The sequence below is a fragment of the Falco punctatus genome, assembly GCF_963210335.1.
Source record: "Falco punctatus genome assembly, chromosome: 5".
NCBI lineage: Eukaryota > Metazoa > Chordata > Aves > Falconiformes > Falconidae > Falco > Falco punctatus.
The window spans coordinates 83,680,772-83,702,222 of NC_137584.1; the positions used below are offsets into that span (position 1 = coordinate 83,680,772).

A 21,451-nucleotide genomic window follows, 5' to 3' on the forward strand; every position below is an offset into this window, starting at 1 on the left:
CTGCATAATGCTGTAACTTACTTGTTATTCCAGAGGTTCTTCTGCCTATTCCCTCTCCCTTGCGTAGACTGGTATAGGTCATCTTTGCTGTATCAAGTTTGCTATGGCCATGTTAACCACAATATAACATAGTATTAGTGGCTGATACTTCTCAGACATGAATGAAGATATAGAAGTTTATTGAAACAGACTAATAATGAAAAGGAGCAGTTAAATTTCTGTGGGTTTGATTTCTTCACTTTAGTTAATAAAAAACAGTTAAATTCTATGTCATATTAAAAAGTGAAATATAGTAACAATTTAAATAGAAAAATACCAATAAAAAAATGAAGCACCAAATGTGTATTTTAAATGTCGAGCTCATACCCATGACTACTGCGACTTCAGTTATGAAGTAGTTTTGCTCGGAATGCAAGTTTATCTTTTGCATTGCGGACTTTGTTGTTTTCCGGTTTGAAGGATACTCATCCCTTCATTTTAATTCAGTACACTATTTTAAAGAAATAAGTAAAAGAGACGCTTAGCAGGCAGCATGAGCAGACAAGCAGCTGAACTTTCACATCTTGTCCCATTAGCTAGGAGTATCTACTGCAGGGATGTGTGATAATATTTTTTGAACTACTCCTCTGGTCAAGGAAGGAGCTTGGGGCAGGAGGATCTCTGCACTTTTCCTCCTGAATGGTATTCCTTATTAATCCCAGTTTAACTCAAAATAACAGATTTAATTATTTAATTCACCTCCTTGAAATATCCAAATAAATAAAATCATGCCATCAATACCTGACTTTCTTTCTTGGTAGAGTAACCACAGTTAATATCCCTGTATATCACAAGTCCGTTTGGTTAGATTGGTCCATCTAAAAGATATTTCTGTTACCTTAATAAATCTGTTATTATTTTAGTATCAAATATCACAGAAGGTCTTTAATGCAGACTCCTACTCAAAGCGTAGTCAATGCTGAACTCAGACCTGGTTTCTCAGTGATATTTGCACTTGGGTCATTAAGCTTCTAAGCACAAAGATTCCACAATGTCTTTGAGAGCAACATGTTGCAGGGCTTGAGTGTTCTAATGGTGATGTTTTTTTTCTTTTTTCCTTATGTCAGTTTGGAACCCTGCCTTGAGCTAGTGATCATGTTTCTGCTAACAGGGGTTATTTTCAGCTCTCCTTGCTGTTAGAGTGAACTGCTGACTAATGTGTAGGTTGCTGCCCAATAGGACCCCCAAAGTTCTTTTGTGTAAAGGTGGTTTTTTAACCATTTCATGCCTAGCCTGCATTGTCATATAAGGCTGGTCTGTCCAAATTGTAAAACTCTGCCTTTGTCCTTGCTAAACTTCCAGCCCATTCCTCTACCCCCTTGAGCTTCCTGTTCTTGAGTGTGTTTTCTGCTTTGTATCATCCACAAACTTGATGAAGGTGCATTATGTCACCTCAAAGGAAATATTTTTGTTTAAAATGAAAAAGGGGGGGGGGAAGTAAAATTCAAAGTAAACTGTCAGTTGACAGGAAACTAAGATGAAATAAAGAGTTTACAAATAACATTTGAAAGGAAAAGAGGCTTTATCTTTCTCTTTGATTTTTTTCCATTTTTCTTTTGTCTCTTACCATCATTCTCTGTTCAAATTATTTGGTCTAGTTTTATTTTTGGAGGTTTTATGTTGTTCTTTATGGGGAAACAGTACATAATCTACAAGTAGAAAATTAATTTTGTGGGTCAGAGGATGCATTACAGGAAAGCAGAATTAATTACTATATGTATTCAAAATACGGCTATTGAAAAACAGGTAAAACAATTAGACATTCTAAGTCCTGTGTTTATTTGATTAGCCAGCCACCATTTGAGGATTCACACTCACTCTCAAATGGCTGAGACACAATTATATTGACAGTTTGCCAATCAGGAAAAAACAACTAGAGCTCAGGGAACAGCATAAGTGTGGGAAAACAGGCATTTCATTTAATATCAGAGCATCTCTGTGTTCTAATTGCTAACATTTCGTGTCTTTACTGTTAATTAGTTTGGTTGAAGAAACTGCCATCCAAACCATTTTGTTAGATGATTTAGTGTAAAATATGAAGCTACTGGTGATCCTTGTTTAGTTGAGCATCAATTACTCTCGCAGGACAAAATATAATAAAATAACTTTCAATGGTAGTAGAGCTGTACTTAATACAAAAACTCAGACAATTAAAACCAGATGCAATAAATTGAGAAGAATGATGTAACGGTATGAAAAAACATCCAATAAAATGTGTAATTGCTAAAGAACTCCCCACAAACCTCTTAACTTTAGAACTTGTATTGGAAACTAGACCTGGAGATCCTGATGGACAAGGTGAACATGAGCAGCAATGGGTCCTTGTGGCAGAGAAAGCCAACAGTTGGGCTCACCAGTATGAGAGACACATAGACACACAAGTGAGTCTACGGAGAGGCCATCAAAGATGATTTCATTCTTCAAGCATCTGTTGTACAAGGAGAGACTGAGAAGGCTCTGATTATTTAACTTGGAGAGAAAGCTCACGGAGGGATTGTATTGATGCATATAAATACCTATTGGGCAGGGGGACTAAAGAAGGCTGAGACAGACTTTCCTCAGAGGTGCCTAATGACAGCGTAAGAGACTATGGGCACAAACTGAAATACAGGAAATTCTACAGTTTCTTTCTTTTTTTTTTTTTTTTTTTACTGTAGGGGTGACAGAACTCAAGAACATGTTGCCCAGAGTGGTTGTGTAGTCTCCACCTTAGGAGATACTCAAAACCCAACTGGATGTGGTCCTGAGCAACCTGCTTTAGTTAAACCTGCTTTGAGCAGGGAGGCTGAACTAGATGATCTCTAAAGTGTTATTCCAACCTCAGCTATTCAGTGATGCTATAAAGCCTCACATGCATTTTTTAAAAATTTTTATAGCTTGTTAGAGGAGTATCATGAAAGGGCCACTTTATTGTGAAAGTGGCTGCTTTCTTCTGACTGGTCACTAGAAAGTATATTTATTGTAACTTTAGTTCTTTCACTTCTATGATATGTTTTACCTAAAAATTTCCTAGCCTTTACTGATTGTTTTTGTTTGGTTTTTTTTTTAACTGTCAGCTGAACTGTACTGTGTCAGTAGGGATGATGTCTACGTGTCTGAGCTACATATGTCCAAAACACAGGCGTCAATCAACATTAACATGGAAACATGCTTACAGTGAGAGTTGAACACAGAAATATAATTAGTATATATTTTATGTATAATAATACACTATTTATACAATAAATTAATCAGATTATATGATCCTTATGTGCCATTTCCTGCCTTGCACAAATACCTGATCTATACTTGTTCCAAGCTGCTGGTTAAGCATATCCCATATCAAACTCTTGTACTTCTGACAGAGCAGAACAACATAGTTCAGTTTGATTATGTTTGTACATACAAGATATAAAAGATGTCTGTAACTTGTTTAATTTTATTCTTTTACTATTTAGTGTATAATTTTATTTCAGGAATTGAACTAGATGAAGATGGAACCTTGGATGGAAACAGTGATTTAACTATTAGGGGTCGCCTCCTATACCTTATGGAGAAAGTTACATATCTGAAGAAGAAGCAAGCTGAGAAGCCAGTTGATGATGATGCTAAGACATCCTGTAAGCAAAATTAGATCAGTTTAATGTATCCAGACTCCAAAAGACAAAAAAAGCAGGGGAGGAAGTTCCTTGCATATTTTCAGCCAAAACAAGGTGGATTTTTAGCGAAACATCTGTGTGCCTTAAAGTTTATAGCTCTGACTCAAAACAAGCTCAGATGGAATTTTCATGATAGGTAGATTTGTTTCCCGGTGGGATGTAGTGGAAAATTTCTACTGACTTTTTCACCCTTGATCATTCTTCAAGTCATATTTTTTCCAGTATGTTTCTCGCTTTTTGTAGAATTAGTGCAGATTTAATAATTGTAGTGAGGTCCAGGTTATGAGAACTTGCTCATAAAATCAGCTGCAGCAGCTTCAAATCAGTATTTGCATGAAGATTGCTAAATTAAAGAAGACTGTGCAATTAGACTGTAATTTGCAAAGCTGTACTTAGAAGAAGCCTCCCCATCCAACCTCAAATTCAATATGAGGTGACTGATTGTTGCTCTGTCATTTTTCTGTAACTTTCTGTCTTTCCGTCTTGATAAGAATCATTGCCAGTGGCACCCAAGTTCTGTACTTGGTGCCAACCAATTATGGAATTTAATTTATTTTTTTTACTTCTCAATGCTGATTTTGTTTTCATAATATTTTTTTTTTTTTTTTGCTTTTATTGTGGTGGGTGGAACTTTCAAATGTCTTAAGCTTTTATGCTGCTACCCTACTAGCAGGAATGAATTTCTGGGTACAGAGTTTAAGTGTTCTGACTTAGGTAGAAAGCTTGGTTTCCGTCACTGACTACACAGAATTCCTAGGGAGACTGGCCTTTTAACTTCATTGCTTAATATAAGTGCCTAAAGTCATGGGATGGGAAGATTTACCAAGAATACTTATAATGAGATGGTTTCTTAGCTTCCAGTTATTAGTGTTAGTGTAGTGTTCTATAAGTAGAAGAAATATTTTTTATCCTCCTAAAAGTGTGCCTTCTAGCTTTGCAGTTTATAACTGTTATTTCAGTTATCAGGCAGTGATAATTAGAGGCTAGATCTGTGAAGAATGTGATGATGAATCCTACAGTTTCTTTTTTTTTTTTCTTGTAGTAAGCTTAAAGCTCTACAAAATCTAATTCTCTCTGTTATGACAGTAGAAAGAAAGTATTATATTAAATTAATTCAACAGTATTATGGTGGATAGGCTGCTTGGGTTCTCCATTGCAAGCAAGGTAACACCCAGACCCACAGGTAGGTGGGATGCAGCATTGCAGTTACCAAAACAGGAGCAAAATGAGACCTTGCCCATGTGATTCTTCACAAAAAACAAAGGAAACACACTGTTGTGTCCCTCCTCATTATTAATTTCAGTCCTCCTAAAATATCAGCCCAAACACATTTTATCCTTTTACTTATTTTAAAGTGTTTTTATTCTAAAAAAATACTATGCTGTATGACAATGGAAACACCAAGTATTTGGACAGTATTATTCCTATTTTTTCCCTTATATTGCACTTGTGCACATCTTAGCACAAATTTTCATCTGTATTCAACATTCTTTTTTCTGTAAACTTCTGTTCCTTCAGTATCTTTCTTTAAGTATTATTACTTTTTTGTTTATTTATTTGAATTTAGCCTGAAATTGCATCTGGTTTGCTCCACGATCATGTTACTGTCTCAACACATAGATTTCTAATTTGAAGAAAATATTTTTTATGTTTAGTCTGTATCAGCCACCTTCTTCAACATCAGGATATTTATTAGTCAGTTTATTGAACTTCAGGAGGGATTATCAAATTTCCCTTGTCAAACCTTCGCCATTATCTGCTTGACATGAAATAAATTGATTAGTTACATAAATACTAAAGGTGAAGTCCTCTAGTGTGTAACTATTGAGGAGTCTCAAGAGGATCCAGAATTGATCTGACAGTGTCTTGCAAACCTGAGTGGAAGTTCCCCAACATGGTGAAAAGAATATTAAGTGTCTTTATCACATACTTTGTCTTGACTTTTAGTTCATGAGTAATTTTTTCGAACAGTAGTCTCAAATCTTAACTGACATTATATAGCTTGTCTAATTTAACATATGACTTTTCCAAGCGTAAATACATATATCTAGATCTCAAGTAATAAAATTTTCAATGAGAATACCAGATGCAGGTTTCTCACTTTATTTTTTATATATATTAATATATATGATTTAATATATTAAAATATATTATACATTTATATAATATGTATATAATTTATAGAGACTGAATTCAAAATATGCAAATGCTGATTTGCCATTTATTTGACTGGAGTCTCTTCATTTCTGTTTCTTTTGAAGGCTTTTGTTTTTGGCAGAGGACTAAGTTAAATTATTCTGTTCTATAAATTATAAAGTTTTGAGTGGATACGGAGCTCATACATGTAAATAAATAATACAGCATTCGTGTGTGCTACCAGTATATTTTTTCCAGTCTAACTTCATAATATACAAGAAAAATCCTCAGACCTAAATTCCTAGAAAAATCATGAAAGTAATATGTAGAAATAAATCTGATGACTTTGTGAGCATATTGTATTTCTTCATAATTTTTTGTTATTCGATTTATTTTCTGTGTTTTAATTTTAAATATAAGCTGTTGACATTTCTGCCCCTCCTGAGTGATTTTATTTTTCTTTGATAGTCTGCTAAAGAAATAGCAAGAAAAAGGTGCTTCTTAGGAATTGAATTAATCCCCATCCATAATGTTGCATAATGAGTTCTGAGGGGCTACCAGGAGAGAGATGAGCAATTAATGGTAATTTTGTTATTTATGTATTTTCTTCACAGCTACTCTTCAGCAGTTGATTTCAGACACAATGGTACGCTGGGCCCAGGAATCAGTGATAGAAGATCCGGAGTTAGTAAGGGCCATGTTTGTATTGCTACATCGCCAATATGATGGTATTGGTGGCCTGGTTCGAGCTCTGCCAAAGACCTACACCATAAATAGCGTGTCTGTGGAAGACACAATCAACCTTCTGGCATCCCTCGGCCAAATCCGTTCCTTGCTTAGTGTCAGAATGGGGAAGGAGGAAGAGAAACTTATGATTCGTGGATTAGGGTAAATAACTGGAGTGCAACATCTCTTTATTTACAGATATTTGTTATTATTTGCTGTATGGTTATGGCCAAGGATATACATGATGTTTCAATGTGAATAGTCTATGTAAGGTGTAAACGCAGATACTGGTGTTTGTTGTGTGGTACTTTCAGTTCTAAGATACAGCCTGTGCAGCTTTATGAGTATCATTTTCCGAGAGAAATGACATCGGTAAGACTTCTTGTGAGAAAGGTTGAAAACCTGTATGTAATGTTTCGTGGTACCACAAACTATATCTTATTACCATACTTTAAATAGTTTGGCTGTGTAGAATCCTATCAAGAATACTGTCCATTTTATGTGAATGCAGTGACTGGTAACTGTTGACACATACAATTCCACTCAGCAGTCAGCTAATGGAATTGTGTCTACATGTGTATTGTACATATGTCATCTTTTTATTGCACTGAGTGTAGTTGGTACTTTTTGAACTATGAAGTAGTTTCACCCAGTCATATTTCTCCTAATTATAAGATTAATAGTAGTGAAATATAGCCTAATAAGGAGTACAGTTGGAGAAAACAGTAAAAAAGTCGTGATCATCTCTACTACCAAGGAATCTGGGGGGGTTTTCCCACTTTTTTCAAGGAAATGTTACCATCTGAGAGATGTCTGGTGAGATTAAACATCAATTGTGATCTGCTAGAAAACCCCAATCAGTGAAGAGCAATGACAACCAAAGATAGCATTATATAGTGAATGCCAGGAATGCAAGGACAAGTGTTTGTTGTGCAGAATACCTTTTTCTTTCTTTCTGAGCTTACTTAAAATCCTCAAATATCCAAATAACACCTATACATAATTCTGTAGTGGCATTATGAACAGTGCATACTTCTTAGCCTGCCAGCAGGTCCCATCAATGTTCCCTGGTTTTTGCAATGTTCAAGGTACTCATGCTAAGGTTTTGGCAAAGGGGCAAGTCCGTCATCTGCCAAGACACCCAACATACTGGTATTTCTGAATCACCCTTTGTACTTCGAATTTGAGTTGTTACATTTCACTTGAGCTAATAAGGTCTAAAATGAGTGAGTAATTACTAGATTCTGGCATTGTGTCTAGAAAAAAACCCAATCTCAGAGGGGTTTTCATGTTCTGCTTTCTTTTTGTTCTTTTAAATTTCTTTCCTCAACATTTTCTGCTATGAATTAACAGCTAAGGTTTTGTGATTCTGATTTAAATTTAACAAAGTTTTTGGTGATATGGGAAAGTCTCATGTAATGAAGAAAGTACTTTCTGTTAAGCTAGTGTTTTCACTGCCTGTTCCTATCACCCTTCTTGGTACCTTCTATCATAGTCTTGTTTATCTTGTAGGTTACCCAGCTGTGCCATTTGTACCTTTTATAGCCTAACCTGGGCTTCAGCACCCATTTAGAAATGCCAGATTTTTTGCTGTGAGTGGGCAGTATTTCTTTCTTTCAGCTGAGAAATGAAAGTGTCATTCATTCCTGCTTAAAACCCCAGTTTTCTCAGAAGTGCTGTTAAGCTTTTTCTCTTAAGACATTTCATAACGCATCCCACATTTAAACAGAACACAGAATGTGGATGTGCTTTCCAAAGTAGTGTGAATATAGCTGGCCAGTCCCTGAGGTGACTTTTTGACTTTCTGTGCTGTATTTCTGTAAAAGAAAGCTGCTGTAGACAAGTAAGAGTTTAGAATGACTTGGTAGATCGATACCGTCGAGGTCTTTTTCCCCAGCATGAAGCATTAGTGCAGAAAGGAGATGTGGTACGGATAGCTTTTGGAGGCAGGGCCTGCCCTCTATCATCTCTGATACAAAGTCCGATGGTAGGCTGTGGAGGAAAAAGATTAGCTAATCTTTCTGGGAGTCAAAACCCCTGATACTGTCACCTGCATCAGACATACTGCATGCATTCTGTGGCATGACTGATGGTTGTGGATTTGTAGCTTTGAGAGTGATGGAACAGTCGTCTTCATGTCTCATCTTTTATAAAGCTGAAATTTTCTTTGCATGATTGCAGGAGTTTTAGGTCAGAAAAGAAGACTGCTCTAAAATGCACAATGAAATTTGAATGGTTGTCAACAGTACTTTATATAGTGGCTTGCTCTAGTACTTTTCTCTCTCGTGACCTGATTGCTTTCACATCTCTGGGTTGTGTGTGGTTTCAAGACTAATTACAGTTTTTAGAAATTTAATTACTTTTTAAACCAGACGTTACTATTGGACATAACATATCTGCATAAAATATTGACATTATAATCTTCAGGACTGATTTTAAAGTGTGTAAATCTGTTCTGCTGAAATATGCAGGAGAGAAGAGTTCTTTTGAGCAGTAACTCGTAAATTAAAGCTAGTATTTATGCAGCTTCTGTTTCTGGTGCTTGGAGGATAGCTGGATATACATTGTCTTTCCCCTAGAACTGTTTTTTCTTGGTTTCGATGGCAGATGTCAAATGTCTTATGGTTGAAATATTCTGAAAAGAATGCTTTGTCAAAACTATTGATTAGTTGAATTTAAAATTTAAGCTAATATAGCAGTTTTGATCATGCTCTTGTCAGAAAATACTTTTAGATCTGCAATGGAATTTCTAACAAAAATAGAAGAGCATCCTACTCTGGTGTAATGAAGAAGTGATTAGGGCAATAACTATAATATGGGAAAAGAAAGATCAGTGCATAGAAAAATAGACAATCAGCAGAGATCAAGACTCAACCTGAAAAGTCCCTGAAGTAATTTTTCACCTCAGACAGGGAAATTGCATAGGACGCAGCTTTGCAAATAACATAATAGGTAAACTATTGGTCCATAACATTTTAATCCAATTTTTTATTTTGTTTTCCTGTAGAGACATCATGAATAATAAAGTATTTTACCAACATCCAAATCTCATGAGAGCTTTAGGCATGCATGAAACTGTCATGGAAGTGATGGTAAATGTGCTTGGTGGAGGAGAATCCAAGGTAAAGCAATTCACTGTTAGAAGACAGAGAGTTTAGAATATAGCTGTTCAAAGCTTTATCCTGTAAGGCACTGAGCAGTCACTGGAGGTACTGAGACCATAACCTTTCGCTGATTTCCATTAGTACAATAGTTGACTAAGTTTTTAGAAGAATCTGTCCTTTGATTCTGGAGGAAAATATAGTTAGCATCGTAATTTCAGATGCTTTAATAAACCCCCCCTACAAATAGCGTTTTATATGCTTGCTTGATTTTAAAGGGGAGATTATTTAGAAACTAATGAAAAATTGATGCAGTATTACTCTGTGAATCTGACCATTCACAGTCTTTTATGTTTGAATGTAGAATCTATGGGTGATCCCAGTTCTTTTTCAAGCTTATACCTTGATCTTTGGGGCTAAAGGAGTGATTTACTTGCTGAGAAAGCCCTGTTGATTCCAGGGTGAAACCTAAACAGTTAACTTCATGCCATTGCGATGAATACAATGCATAAATATTAGTGTGTTAAAGGGCTGTTACATAAATGATCTTTTGCAAGTTTTATGCCTGTTCCAGAGGTTTAGCTTCAGTCTGTTTTTATTTGCTTCTTAGGAAATCACTTTTCCAAAGATGGTGGCAAACTGCTGTCGTTTCCTGTGTTATTTTTGCCGCATCAGCAGGCAGAATCAAAAAGCTATGTTTGATCATCTTAGCTATTTATTAGAAAACAGCAGTGTTGGCCTTGGTAAGTAATCAGCATGTGGCTTTTATAATTCTAAACCAAAACAAAAATTGTTAAAATTTTCTGCTGATTTATGTATATATAAAACTACCTCTGTTTTTCTGCATCCCTCTGTTTTGGTTGAAGTTTCTCCTTTACCCAGTGCAAAAATATCTTCATTAACTGTATTCCTAACTCCAAACGCACCCCTGACAGTAACGTTGAGGTAATTTAGTATACACTTTTTGTATGTGCCTGGACCTTGAGAGAGTTGGTGTTTAGTTGTGCATTTTAAGGAACAGATTAAAATCGTGATTGTGACATAGAAAATCATAAATAAGTGTTAACAGCATTTCATTAGGGCTTACTTCTCACTGCTTAAGCTTACTCCGCTGCACTTTCTTCTGTAGTGTGTTCAGTACACACCTATGGCAGTGGGAGAAACTCGGAGCTTATTTGCTTGGGTATGCATGTATAGATGGCCAGAAATGAACCTTAAAATTTTCTTAAAATGCTAACCTTTCTTTCTAGGCTGAAGTGTTATAGAGGAGGTACATTTATCCTTTATTTAATTTAGTACTTGTAATTGAGAATATATAATTATTTAGAAACATCATAGTATTTTTTTCCATGATCACAAATTCCTTATTAATATATAAGTACAGTACAGAAGCATAAGCTAAAAATCTTTTTGGACAGAAAGTGCTCAAATCAAATGCTTTTGAAGTGTTATTATGAAAACCTTAACTTTTTCTAACGCTATAATGACTGCCATTTTTTAAAGAAATAACATATAATCTTATATTTTAAAGCTTAAAAATATTTTCTGTTTCAATACATTTCACAAAATGTCAGTGATTTAGATACAAAATTTCTGCTACCTTTTCCTCAGAGCAAAGTTGTGTCAGGAAAATTAGAAAGAATGAGATCTTAAAACAAAGTATGTGATGACAATAGGAATGTATAAGGAAAGCTGTTTCTAACTTGAACATCTACATTGTATGTTGATTTCATATCAGTGTCAAATTTCATGCAAGTGCATGATGATTTATTATAAACTGAGTAGTATAAATGATATACTTGTAATCATGTGCTAACTAATGACAAAATGTTGTATTTAAAAAAAAATGTTAATTTATATGGTATGAATTTGTTGGGTTTTATTAAGTTGGTGTTGAAACTAAATGTTATTTTAACAGCCTCTCCTTCTATGCGAGGATCAACTCCTTTAGATGTTGCAGCAGCCTCTGTGATGGATAACAATGAACTTGCATTAGCTTTAAGGGAGCCTGATCTGGAGAAGGTTGGCAGCTTCTTTATAAAACTTTTTTTTTTTTTTTTTTTTCCCCTGTAGAGAGGGCAAAATTCCTGTTTCCTGGGAAGATTATAAGAATTGTGCGGGAGTTTTAGGTACCTTTCAAAGGAAGGGTATCAGGATCTGATTGTTTGTTCTTTCTACTGGTGGTCTGGATAGTTAAACTGAGTTTATGGTTATTACATACACGGGTGTAGCCAAAAGGAATTGCCTCAAGGGCAGCTCTTGCTTTAAGAATAGTGGAGTCCATACCCAACAGAACTTCAATGCTAAAATCTTTCTTTGCTTTTCCGTCTTGATGGTGATATGCAGTGGTGGCATAATGCAATAGGGAATACAAGAAGCCTTGTGACAATTTGTTAAAATATATGACAGATTTTCATAGAGATATCTATCTATACCTATCTGTATTTTTTCCTAACATTTAAACCTGCTTCAGAAAAGATTGAAGGAATTGGGATTAATTAGATTGAAGAATAAAAAACTCAAGAGAGCATGCGACGTTTGTGTGGAATATATAAATTACTGCTGCAAGAAGGAATAGAATAATGGTTGCGATGTCAGTAGTGGATAAGAAAGGCAGCTTAAATAATGGAAAGAGAGATGCAGGATAGACATTAAAAAATGCTTTCTAATGAAAAGTGAGAGTGTAATACATTGTCCAATTTCATATGAAAGCGTCTGTCAGGAGTAATATAAGCATAGATGATCCTTTCCTGGAATAGGAAGATGGACCATGTCTGTTTAAAAGGACATTTTCAGACTTACTGTTCTTAAAAATGCTCAACAAAAAGAAGCTGTCTGAACAGGTTAAAGGCTATGCTTAAAATTCTAATAATTCAGAAAGGAGAGGGAAAACTGAAAACTAATATTGAGACTATAGGGTTGAATTACAGGGAGTGTTACTGCTGTGTGTTTAAAAAGAAAGGAAGAAAAAAGTCAAATGAAAAAGAAAGGTTAAAATTAGAGAGTAGACCTGTGAGTTAAATTAGAAGATGTGATTTCAAATATGGATAGTGTGTAGTTGCGGAATATTAGAAAACTGAATCATTTGTAATGCTCAGGATTGCAAGAGAAATGAGATAGAGAGAGCAAAGTGGTGATTTAGAGAGAGGGGAAAATGGAATTGAGATAAGTAAGGTCTTGCAGTTCATGGCAGAAGTAGGTAAAGACTGGGATCGTGAACTAAGAAAGAGGTTGCTCTTCTTTTGTGCCCAAAGAATGATATGGTTTGGTCGGGAATGATAGAATGTGGACACCAGATCCGAGACAACCCATGAGGATACTTCCCTTTGAAACTGCACTTCTCTCCCTTTTTACAATTAATATCTTTCATCTTACCTTGCTTTTAGGTGGTTCGCTACTTGGCTGGATGTGGATTGCAGAGTTGTCCTTTGTTGATTTCTAAAGGCTACCCAGACATTGGATGGAATCCAGTTGAAGGAGAGCGATATTTGGATTTTCTTCGTTTTGCTGTTTTTTGCAATGGTAGAGTAGAAGTCTATATATTTTTTAACTTTGTAATTTAAAATAGTAATATAAGCCAACTTGATAAGTTACCGTAGTTTTAAAGGACAATTTACAGAAAGAGTAGAATTATGCAAGTCATGCAGTAACTGAGATGCCCATTTCACAAATCATATAGGGGACCTATGAGACTATGCCCCATTTTTTTAGATGCATCTTTAGTCTTTGAAATTCTCTCATTTCCTTTGGAAGTAGAGCAGATATTCCTAATTTTTTTTTATTTTTTTTTTTTGTGATAAAGCTCATGCTAGACATAGAGACAAACTCCCATCTTCTGATGATGATTTATAGTCCAGTTTTAGTGTGTAACAGCCAAACTGGTCCCATCATTAACTCTCTGGCTTGACTGTGAGTCTTTACTAAAAATCAGTAGCTTCAGTGATGTTTTAAACAGCCTTTACTATATAGTTGCTTCTTTGGCTGTATTTCATTTTGATTTAAATCACATTTTATTCATAGCTTTTATTACAATAATAGAGTTTGTGCATTTATGTAACTTTGTCAAGATATTTAAACTGTTTTGTAGTTAAAAGTATCTACTGATGCATACATTCTGCACTTTTGTGTACCTTTTTCTGATTATATTTCAGAAGTCTTTTTGATATAGCTTTAAATTTTGATGTTTATTCTGTGTGGTAGGAGAGAGTGTGGAGGAAAATGCTAATGTTGTAGTCAGACTGCTTATCCGTCGACCTGAATGTTTTGGTCCTGCTCTAAGAGGAGAAGGAGGCAATGGGTTACTTGCTGCCATGGAGGAAGCGATACAAATAGCAGAAGATCCAACAAGGGATGGGCCTTCTCCAAGTAATGGATCTAGTAAAACCCTGTAGGTGCAGTGGAATTGCTTATGTTGCCATAATTTTTATTAATTTGTTCTATAATCTTAGTCATTAAATGACTTGTTTGTTTTAACATGCGGATTATCATCTGGATTCTTCCTTGGATTCTGTGGAGGGTAGAGATTTGTCTTCTCCCAAACGGTGCATCCTCTGCACTGTCAATTTAAGTAACTTTCTCTAAATATAAAATCCTCTTTGGAATTCTGTTTGTTCTTTGTCAGTCAGTTAATAGTCAATCTCCTGATGCAAAATGAGGTAGATAAATGGTAACAATGCAGGTGGCACTACAGTCTTTTAGGGACAAATTCCAGTCTGTTAGTCTGCTAGAAGTCTGCTAGCTAACAGGAAGCCACTATATGTAAGCTGTTACACCTATGAGCAGGTTTTCGTTATTGCTGATGTAAAAACTTTGTTGCATTTTTTTTCATCTTTTAATCGTTTTAACATTTAACTAATTACAGTGAAATGGAAGAACAAGAAGATGACACTATTCACATGGGAAATGCAATCATGACCTTTTATGCTGCCTTGATTGATCTCTTAGGACGTTGTGCCCCTGAAATGCATGTAAGTTTTAAGTCTTCATGCACTGGAAAGTAAAGTCGTAGTTGTTCTACTTATTGATGGGTTTGCTGTGTGGCTTTTTCACAGTAACGTTATCAGGTATTAAAGCAGTGGTATGGCTACACAGTATCTTAATGTACATAATGTGTTCATCTGCAAACTGGCAAGAAATTTCTGTGGACTATTCAGAAGCTGTCCTTTTTAAAAGAATTATTCCATTGCTTTTCTTATTATAGTTCCCTGTGGCTGGTCTTCAACAGCATTCTGTCATGAATATTGTTTGATTGACCATTATGACAATCAAACTCCTCAAATTTCCCTATTTATTGGGATGGTGTAGAGTGATTTATTTTTTTAAAACCATGGTTTTACTCTCTTCATGTACTTATTTAAACAGGCTTTTTAAATCACATCTAAAAGAGTAAATATTACAGGGCATCCTTTTAAAACATACTGACAAACCTTCTCAAAGGTAAGATGGCACTATTTCAGGCATTAAATGCAAAGAGTTAGACAAGCTATAAAAACCAAGCCCTTGCTACTTAGTTCCTAAGGAACTGAAACTGTGAAAATATTGTTTGCGATTCACAATACCTTCCTGTTCTTCACAAGTTCTTAGTTATGCATAGTTTCTCATTTCACCCTGAAATGTGCCCTAATTCATGTAGGTAAGTATCAGATTTTGTGCAGAGATCAATAATTTGAGAAAAGAGAGAGAGATCTATGTAATAAGGCCTGTGCATGAATATCTATTTTGTCTGAATAAAACAATTGTCTTGTTTTCTCCCTGTCTTGCTGCCTTTTTAAATATAAAACTAAAATAACTGGGATACCTGACAGCGGTGGTGGTTGGCCAGGACAGAAAAACTGGCTTTTTTCATCTGAAAATCTGCTTTTACTTCTTCTCCCCTTCCTTCCCTCCATGTGCTACATTTTAATGCTTTGTTCACCTATTTTACCTGACATTCCATTCTGAAACTGGGCTTAGTCTTATATAATAACCAAACATACAGTTTTCTAGACTTCGCATGTTTGCATCCAAGATACACAGATAGAGATTATGTAAAATTTGCATTATTAATTATATTGTGATTTTGAGAGCAGTCATTCTTGTGTATCCGTGGTTCAGGAAGTTTCCAGAACATGGACACGTATAGAAGATGAAACAAAGACCTTGTTAATTCTTTGTTTGTCTTTTCCTTAGCTAATCCATGCTGGCAAAGGCGAAGCCATTAGAATCAGATCAATTCTAAGGTCTTTGATTCCACTGGAAGATTTGGTGGGAGTAATTAGTATTCCTTTCCACATGCCAACCATAGCTAAAGGTAAGGTGATTATTCTACTTCTTTTTCTCCATCCTGTTGTTATGTTTTGTAATTTAATGACATACTGATACTCATACTTCTCTCAGTATTTAAAAACAGTTTTGCAAATTAAACTGTTACGTGAATTAGAAGAGAAATCAAGTGTCCTTGATACATGTTTTTCTGCATGCTATGGACAGTAATTCTGTGTACATTTAGATCACTGATGTAAATCCTAATCATTTAAATCAAATCATAAAAACCTATTACAACTTTAGAGAATAAATTTAAAAATGTATACTTTCTATTTTTCTAAAACATTTTAAAAATTTTCAGTCTCTTTTCTTGCTGGCATAATCCTTAGCTTTTGCTGTTCTAACCCTATCAATTGTTTCTAGTGATCTTACTAAGACCCCAGAGTTGTTTAGCAACTAGGGTGAAGTTATAGGTGTGACATACAGATGTAAAACACATTTCTTTGTGTTTTCTGCCTACATAGAATTGATTGTGATATTTGGAGCCATGTGAGCATCAATAAAAAAGAGAAAGGAATTACATCTGGCTTTTTGGGTATCTGGAAAGAAAACATTATAATTGCAACATGGATTTTCTAGGGACTTAGAGCACAAGAATGCCCAACAGGTTACAGTAGAAGAGATAAAAAGATCAATCTTTCTATTACACCGTTATTTATTTCTGTTCCAAATAGTGATGGATCTATAGGTGATGTCTCAATGGCACAGAATACAGCTTATGGATACAATATTGTTTATTTGGTTTTGCAAATGTATCAAAATTTAAAACTACTTCAATGAATTCCTTTCAGATATTCTAGGAGTTTGCAGATACAAAGGACTTTTTAGCAGAATCTTAAGTCATTGTTATGCATTTCAGATATGCTCACTACTGCTGCAGTCCTGGGGTGTTGTAGAATAATTGTATTTTTTACTTTCTGTCTCCATTTTCTAAGAACTAGGTAGTTCTGTAGATGAATTAGTATGTTTTGGGTACTTACCATTAGAATATCAACTGATAATAGTCCCATAGTACACAAAGCATGAACAGAAAAGCATGTATGGAAGTCTATCTGGGTAGAATTTGCCTTATGCATTCCTTTTCCGTTAACTACAGATGTGTTGCGTTTGTGTAACAAAACCATGGGGAAGATGCTTAGATACTAAAAGAGACTCAAAGCCTCTGACAAGTAGTAGCATGACTGATTAGTCTGCTGGTGAAGGATTATCCTTGTCATTGAAGTCTTATTTCTTCCTTTTAGATGGTACTGTGGTGGAACCTGACATGTCTGCGGGGTTTTGCCCAGATCACAAGGCAGCCATGGTTTTGTTCCTTGACAGGGTCTATGGAATTGAGGACCAGGATTTTCTTCTGCACCTTCTTGAGGTTGGCTTTCTGCCAGATCTTCGTGCTGCTGCTTCTTTAGATACAGTAAGCATTTCTCTGTTGTTATTTTGGTTCCATTATCTTACTGAATGCTGCAGCATTTTTCATCCCTCCAAAACACGTTTTTTATTACTTCATATTGTCTTCTGCATTTCTCAAATGCTGGATGAGCTGTCTGTTGCTGCTGAGCTTTGAGAATATTGGAAGAACAGTGAAGAAACACTCTCCAGAATGATGCTCACTTTATAGTAGGTCCCGTTGATACCTGTATTCATAAGAGATGCAGTACGTTTCCCTGGGAGACTTTCTGAGCTTGTGCTATGGAATCAAAATCAGATAATCTGCCAATGAAGCATGTAACTGTGAGCCTCTTCCCAGAGATATACAGAAAGTGTTCATCTTCATGCATTTGTTAGGGACACCTACATTGTTATTTAGGAAATCACTAAATTATTTTTTAGTACCTCTTCAAAATTGCTGCCTTTTTGCTGCGAGTCTTATTTCTATCTTACTGTTCTTAGCTGGCTGGATCCAGAATTGTACGTGGGCTAAGACAGGGACTTTGATTTCCCTATTTGACATTTTATGTCAACATTTTTCTTAAAATAATTATGTTTTTGTTTAAGAAAGACCAGGTGAGGTTTTTTTCCTCACTTGGAACTTGGGCTTGATAGTAACACAGAAACATACTGAGTTTTGTCAATGCAGACATGACTGGTATTACCTGATTTTGGAGTGTTCTGTTAAGCAGTATGACACTCTTTAAATATAGTCTTGAAAATTTTTTTGTTTTTGAATGGCTACCTTTAGTGTTTATGTTTTTGTTCATTAAAACCAAACCAAACCAAAAGCTTTCTGTGAGACTTGAGAAGCAGGAAAAGAAGCTAGGCATCAAGTTTCCAGCAGGTACCAAATCCTCACTGGTGTCTTTTGGAAATGTCCCTCTTTATAACTATTAATAAAAGAAAAACAAGCAAGTTATTTTCATTTGTAGCAACACTGATGAATCAAATCTAATTTCTGTCTCGTTTAATTCATAGGCTGCTTTAAGTGCCACGGATATGGCTTTGGCTCTGAATCGATACCTTTGCACAGCAGTCTTGCCTCTGTTGACCAGATGTGCTCCTCTCTTTGCTGGCACAGAGCACCACGCTTCCCTCATCGATTCCTTATTACATACTGTGTACAGACTCTCAAAGGGATGCTCTCTTACCAAAGCTCAGCGGGATTCTATTGAAGAGTGTTTGCTGTCTATCTGTGGGTAAGAAAATACGCCTGGCTGTACAGGAATGCTAACTGATAAAATAACCTACGATATGTATAATACAGGAATGCAGAACTATGCCACCAGTGGCATAATTAAGATTTTTTTATTCTGACAGATGATTGTGATATTTTTAAATATGCTGTATTCAATTTGCAGCTTTATTAATCACTCATATGCAGTCCTCCAGTTATTTTGCCGTCACTGAATTATTTAAATTAAAACCTTGGCATTTAACTAGGAGAATTTACTGCAAAAAGGCAAAGCCATGGAAATGTGGAATTATACATACACTGAAGTAGCATTTAAATACTTTTTGCTGTTGAGATTGGCAGTACTGTTGATGATCAGTAGATTATACAGCTCTATGTAGATGCTTGTTTAATTGTGTGTAGATATTTGTTTATATTGTGTTACAGTTGAAATCCTAATCAGTGACTAGTATATTGACACCTACAGGACAAATTTTGTCTGGGTATATGCAGTTTCAAAACCAGCTGATTACTATCCACTTTTTTAATAAGCCTTCAGGCTTAATTATCAGAAGTTGACTAGGCACTTATGGATTTAATTTCTAATTAAAAGTCATTAACATTTAGGCTTTCAAATCACCAGAGTTTTTTAGAATATATCACCATATTTTTTATTTTGCATGATATGGAAATGTGTTCAGAAATGACAGACATTTATATTACAGTACTGTAAAAAAGTACTGTATAACATTTCTTGCTAAAGTATATCCCATTGAACATTATATATATATATACATTAAAAAAAATTTAATATATATATAACCTTGATAAGAAAAGAACCAATAAAATGGACCAGTGTTTGCTATTTATCCGGAAAGGTTTAATGTCCATGCAATTCTAACATATATGCTATACCTATTTCTTCTGTCCTTGGTTGGTGCCTACTGCATGTCTTGTTCAGTACATCCAAAGAGTTAGTGTTCTTAGGTCTTGATTAGTTTCTATGATATTTTTAAAACCCATTGAGATATATTACAAGAAATGATTATAGCCTTTTCTCATGGCCATGGTGATCATAATAAAGAATATCAACATTTAGTATTTTTTTTTCTCCTGATTTTCTCTGTCTATAGGTTAGATATTTTCTCTGCTTCTTTAAAGTGTTTGATTTACAGCTTGGTCAGAAGGTTTTCATTAGTATGCACTTACTTGCTTTGGACACATTTTTTTCATGCCTCAAGCCAATAATCTATTACTTTGCAAGTCTGAAGAATTTTAATGGCACAGAACTGACAGGTTGCTGTAGTGTATTTAGTAAGTATTTACATGAAACTATGCTGGTACATCCTTTTGAAATGCTTTGTCGGCTTTTAGGCAGTTGCGGCCTTCCATGATGCAGCATTTGCTGAGAAGATTAGTATTTGATGTTCCTCTTTTAAATGAACATGCAAAGATGCCTCTCAAGGTAAAAGTACATTTTAATATTCAACAGAATTCCTCGTAACAAAATGCAACAGAAAATATTTGCATGGAGATTATTCTCTGTCTTTTTTGTTACCTTATCTCCACACTTCAGGAGGAATTCAGTCTATTTCTATTCATCCATATAGAATTATGAAGTCCTTGTCTAATGTTTGCTTCTCCTTTAATTACCTCTTTTGTTTTAAGCCTATGTGGAAACAGAATAGTAAAACCTTTAGGGGTTGGGGCAGCATCCAGAGTGCAGAGAAAGATAGCAATTGTATGTACCCTTACTTCTGCCTTCTGTGTTGGTTTTCCCTGCTCTTGGAAAAGGGACTCTTTCTGGGGTTTGTGCTTGGAAATCTAAGTAATACATGGTTATTAATAATCTTTCATTTAGTTTTCAGCCCCCAAAGATTTCTCCATATCTTTTGATTCTGATTCCTAATGCACAAGAAAAATGTGGTTTTTTCTTTCTTGAGATGACACCTTCCTTAAAGATTCCTCAGATTTCATCAGCAGTACTAAGAAATGTACCATCTCCCACCTTACCTACTGCTGTTTTTCAGCAGTCCTTTTTAATCCTTTATGACCACAACTTTGAATTAGATATTTAATCTTTTCTTATTTAATATTTCTTTCTGCTTTTAAAGCCATGTGTCAGGATTAATTGCATTTTACATGTGATTTCTTTGCAAAAATACATCTCAGAAGTACACAGGCTTAAACTAGCCAGGTTATGGTCTCTGGCCTCAGATGAGGTATTTAAATCATTAGTCTCAAAGCCATGACCTGCTGCATGATCTTTGTCCTGCCAAGGACTTCATAATTTGGTTGTTCCCCCGCAAGAAGTGCTCAATCAAACTAAAGATGCCAGAGCAGCCATTCTGCAGTGCCAATGTGTGAGAAAAGCAGTTGATAATTTAGGTCCCCTTTCAATGCATGATGACATTTTATGTGCTGCAAAAAACAAATAGTAACCTGGTGCTCCCTGCGTGGCTATGGTCCTTCAGTTTTTTTGGGGAAGAAAGAGGAAGCCCAGCTCTCTGAGATCTGTTCATCTAGAACAGCAGTTTTTTTCATCCTGAGGGTCATGACTGCAGACTTTCCCGTATTGCTGAACTGGACAGGGAGGAAATAATTAGATCCTTTTGGCGACTCAAGCTTTAGGAGAATGTAGATACAAATTGAACCATGGTATTAGCATGGGCAAATGGTTTTGTCCATTGACACCTAAACAGTAATAGGAGTTTCTGAGGAAAGTTAACTTTTCAAAGGTTTCACTGACAGTAAACTGATTTTCAGTGATTTAACAAGGGACTCCTACTTATATCTACTAAAGTATTTCTGATTTTAAAGTACTGTGCATATTCCTTATGGGCTTGTGCTAGCAAACAGGTTATAGTAGTCTAAAGAGACAGCTACAAGTTAATCGTGCATCTGAA

General features: G+C 35.4%; 1 protein-coding gene across 2 annotated transcripts in view; it reads left to right on the top strand.

Moving 5' to 3' along the window:
* RYR2 (ryanodine receptor 2) overlaps window positions 1-21,451 on the top strand; it is a 455,638-nt gene that overhangs the window by 289,852 nt on the left and 144,335 nt on the right. For both annotated transcript variants that reach the window (XM_080389100.1, XM_080389099.1), the window contains 12 exons: window positions 3,495-3,638; window positions 6,428-6,701; window positions 9,547-9,661; window positions 10,251-10,383; window positions 11,559-11,662; window positions 13,027-13,162; window positions 13,841-14,027; window positions 14,502-14,607; window positions 15,809-15,929; window positions 17,185-17,354; window positions 18,350-18,570; window positions 19,920-20,010. In XM_080389100.1, coding sequence (XP_080245226.1) covers window positions 3,495-3,638; window positions 6,428-6,701; window positions 9,547-9,661; window positions 10,251-10,383; window positions 11,559-11,662; window positions 13,027-13,162; window positions 13,841-14,027; window positions 14,502-14,607; window positions 15,809-15,929; window positions 17,185-17,354; window positions 18,350-18,570; window positions 19,920-20,010 — 1,802 coding nt within the window. The remainder of the gene's footprint in view (window positions 1-3,494; window positions 3,639-6,427; window positions 6,702-9,546; window positions 9,662-10,250; window positions 10,384-11,558; window positions 11,663-13,026; window positions 13,163-13,840; window positions 14,028-14,501; window positions 14,608-15,808; window positions 15,930-17,184; window positions 17,355-18,349; window positions 18,571-19,919; window positions 20,011-21,451) is intronic.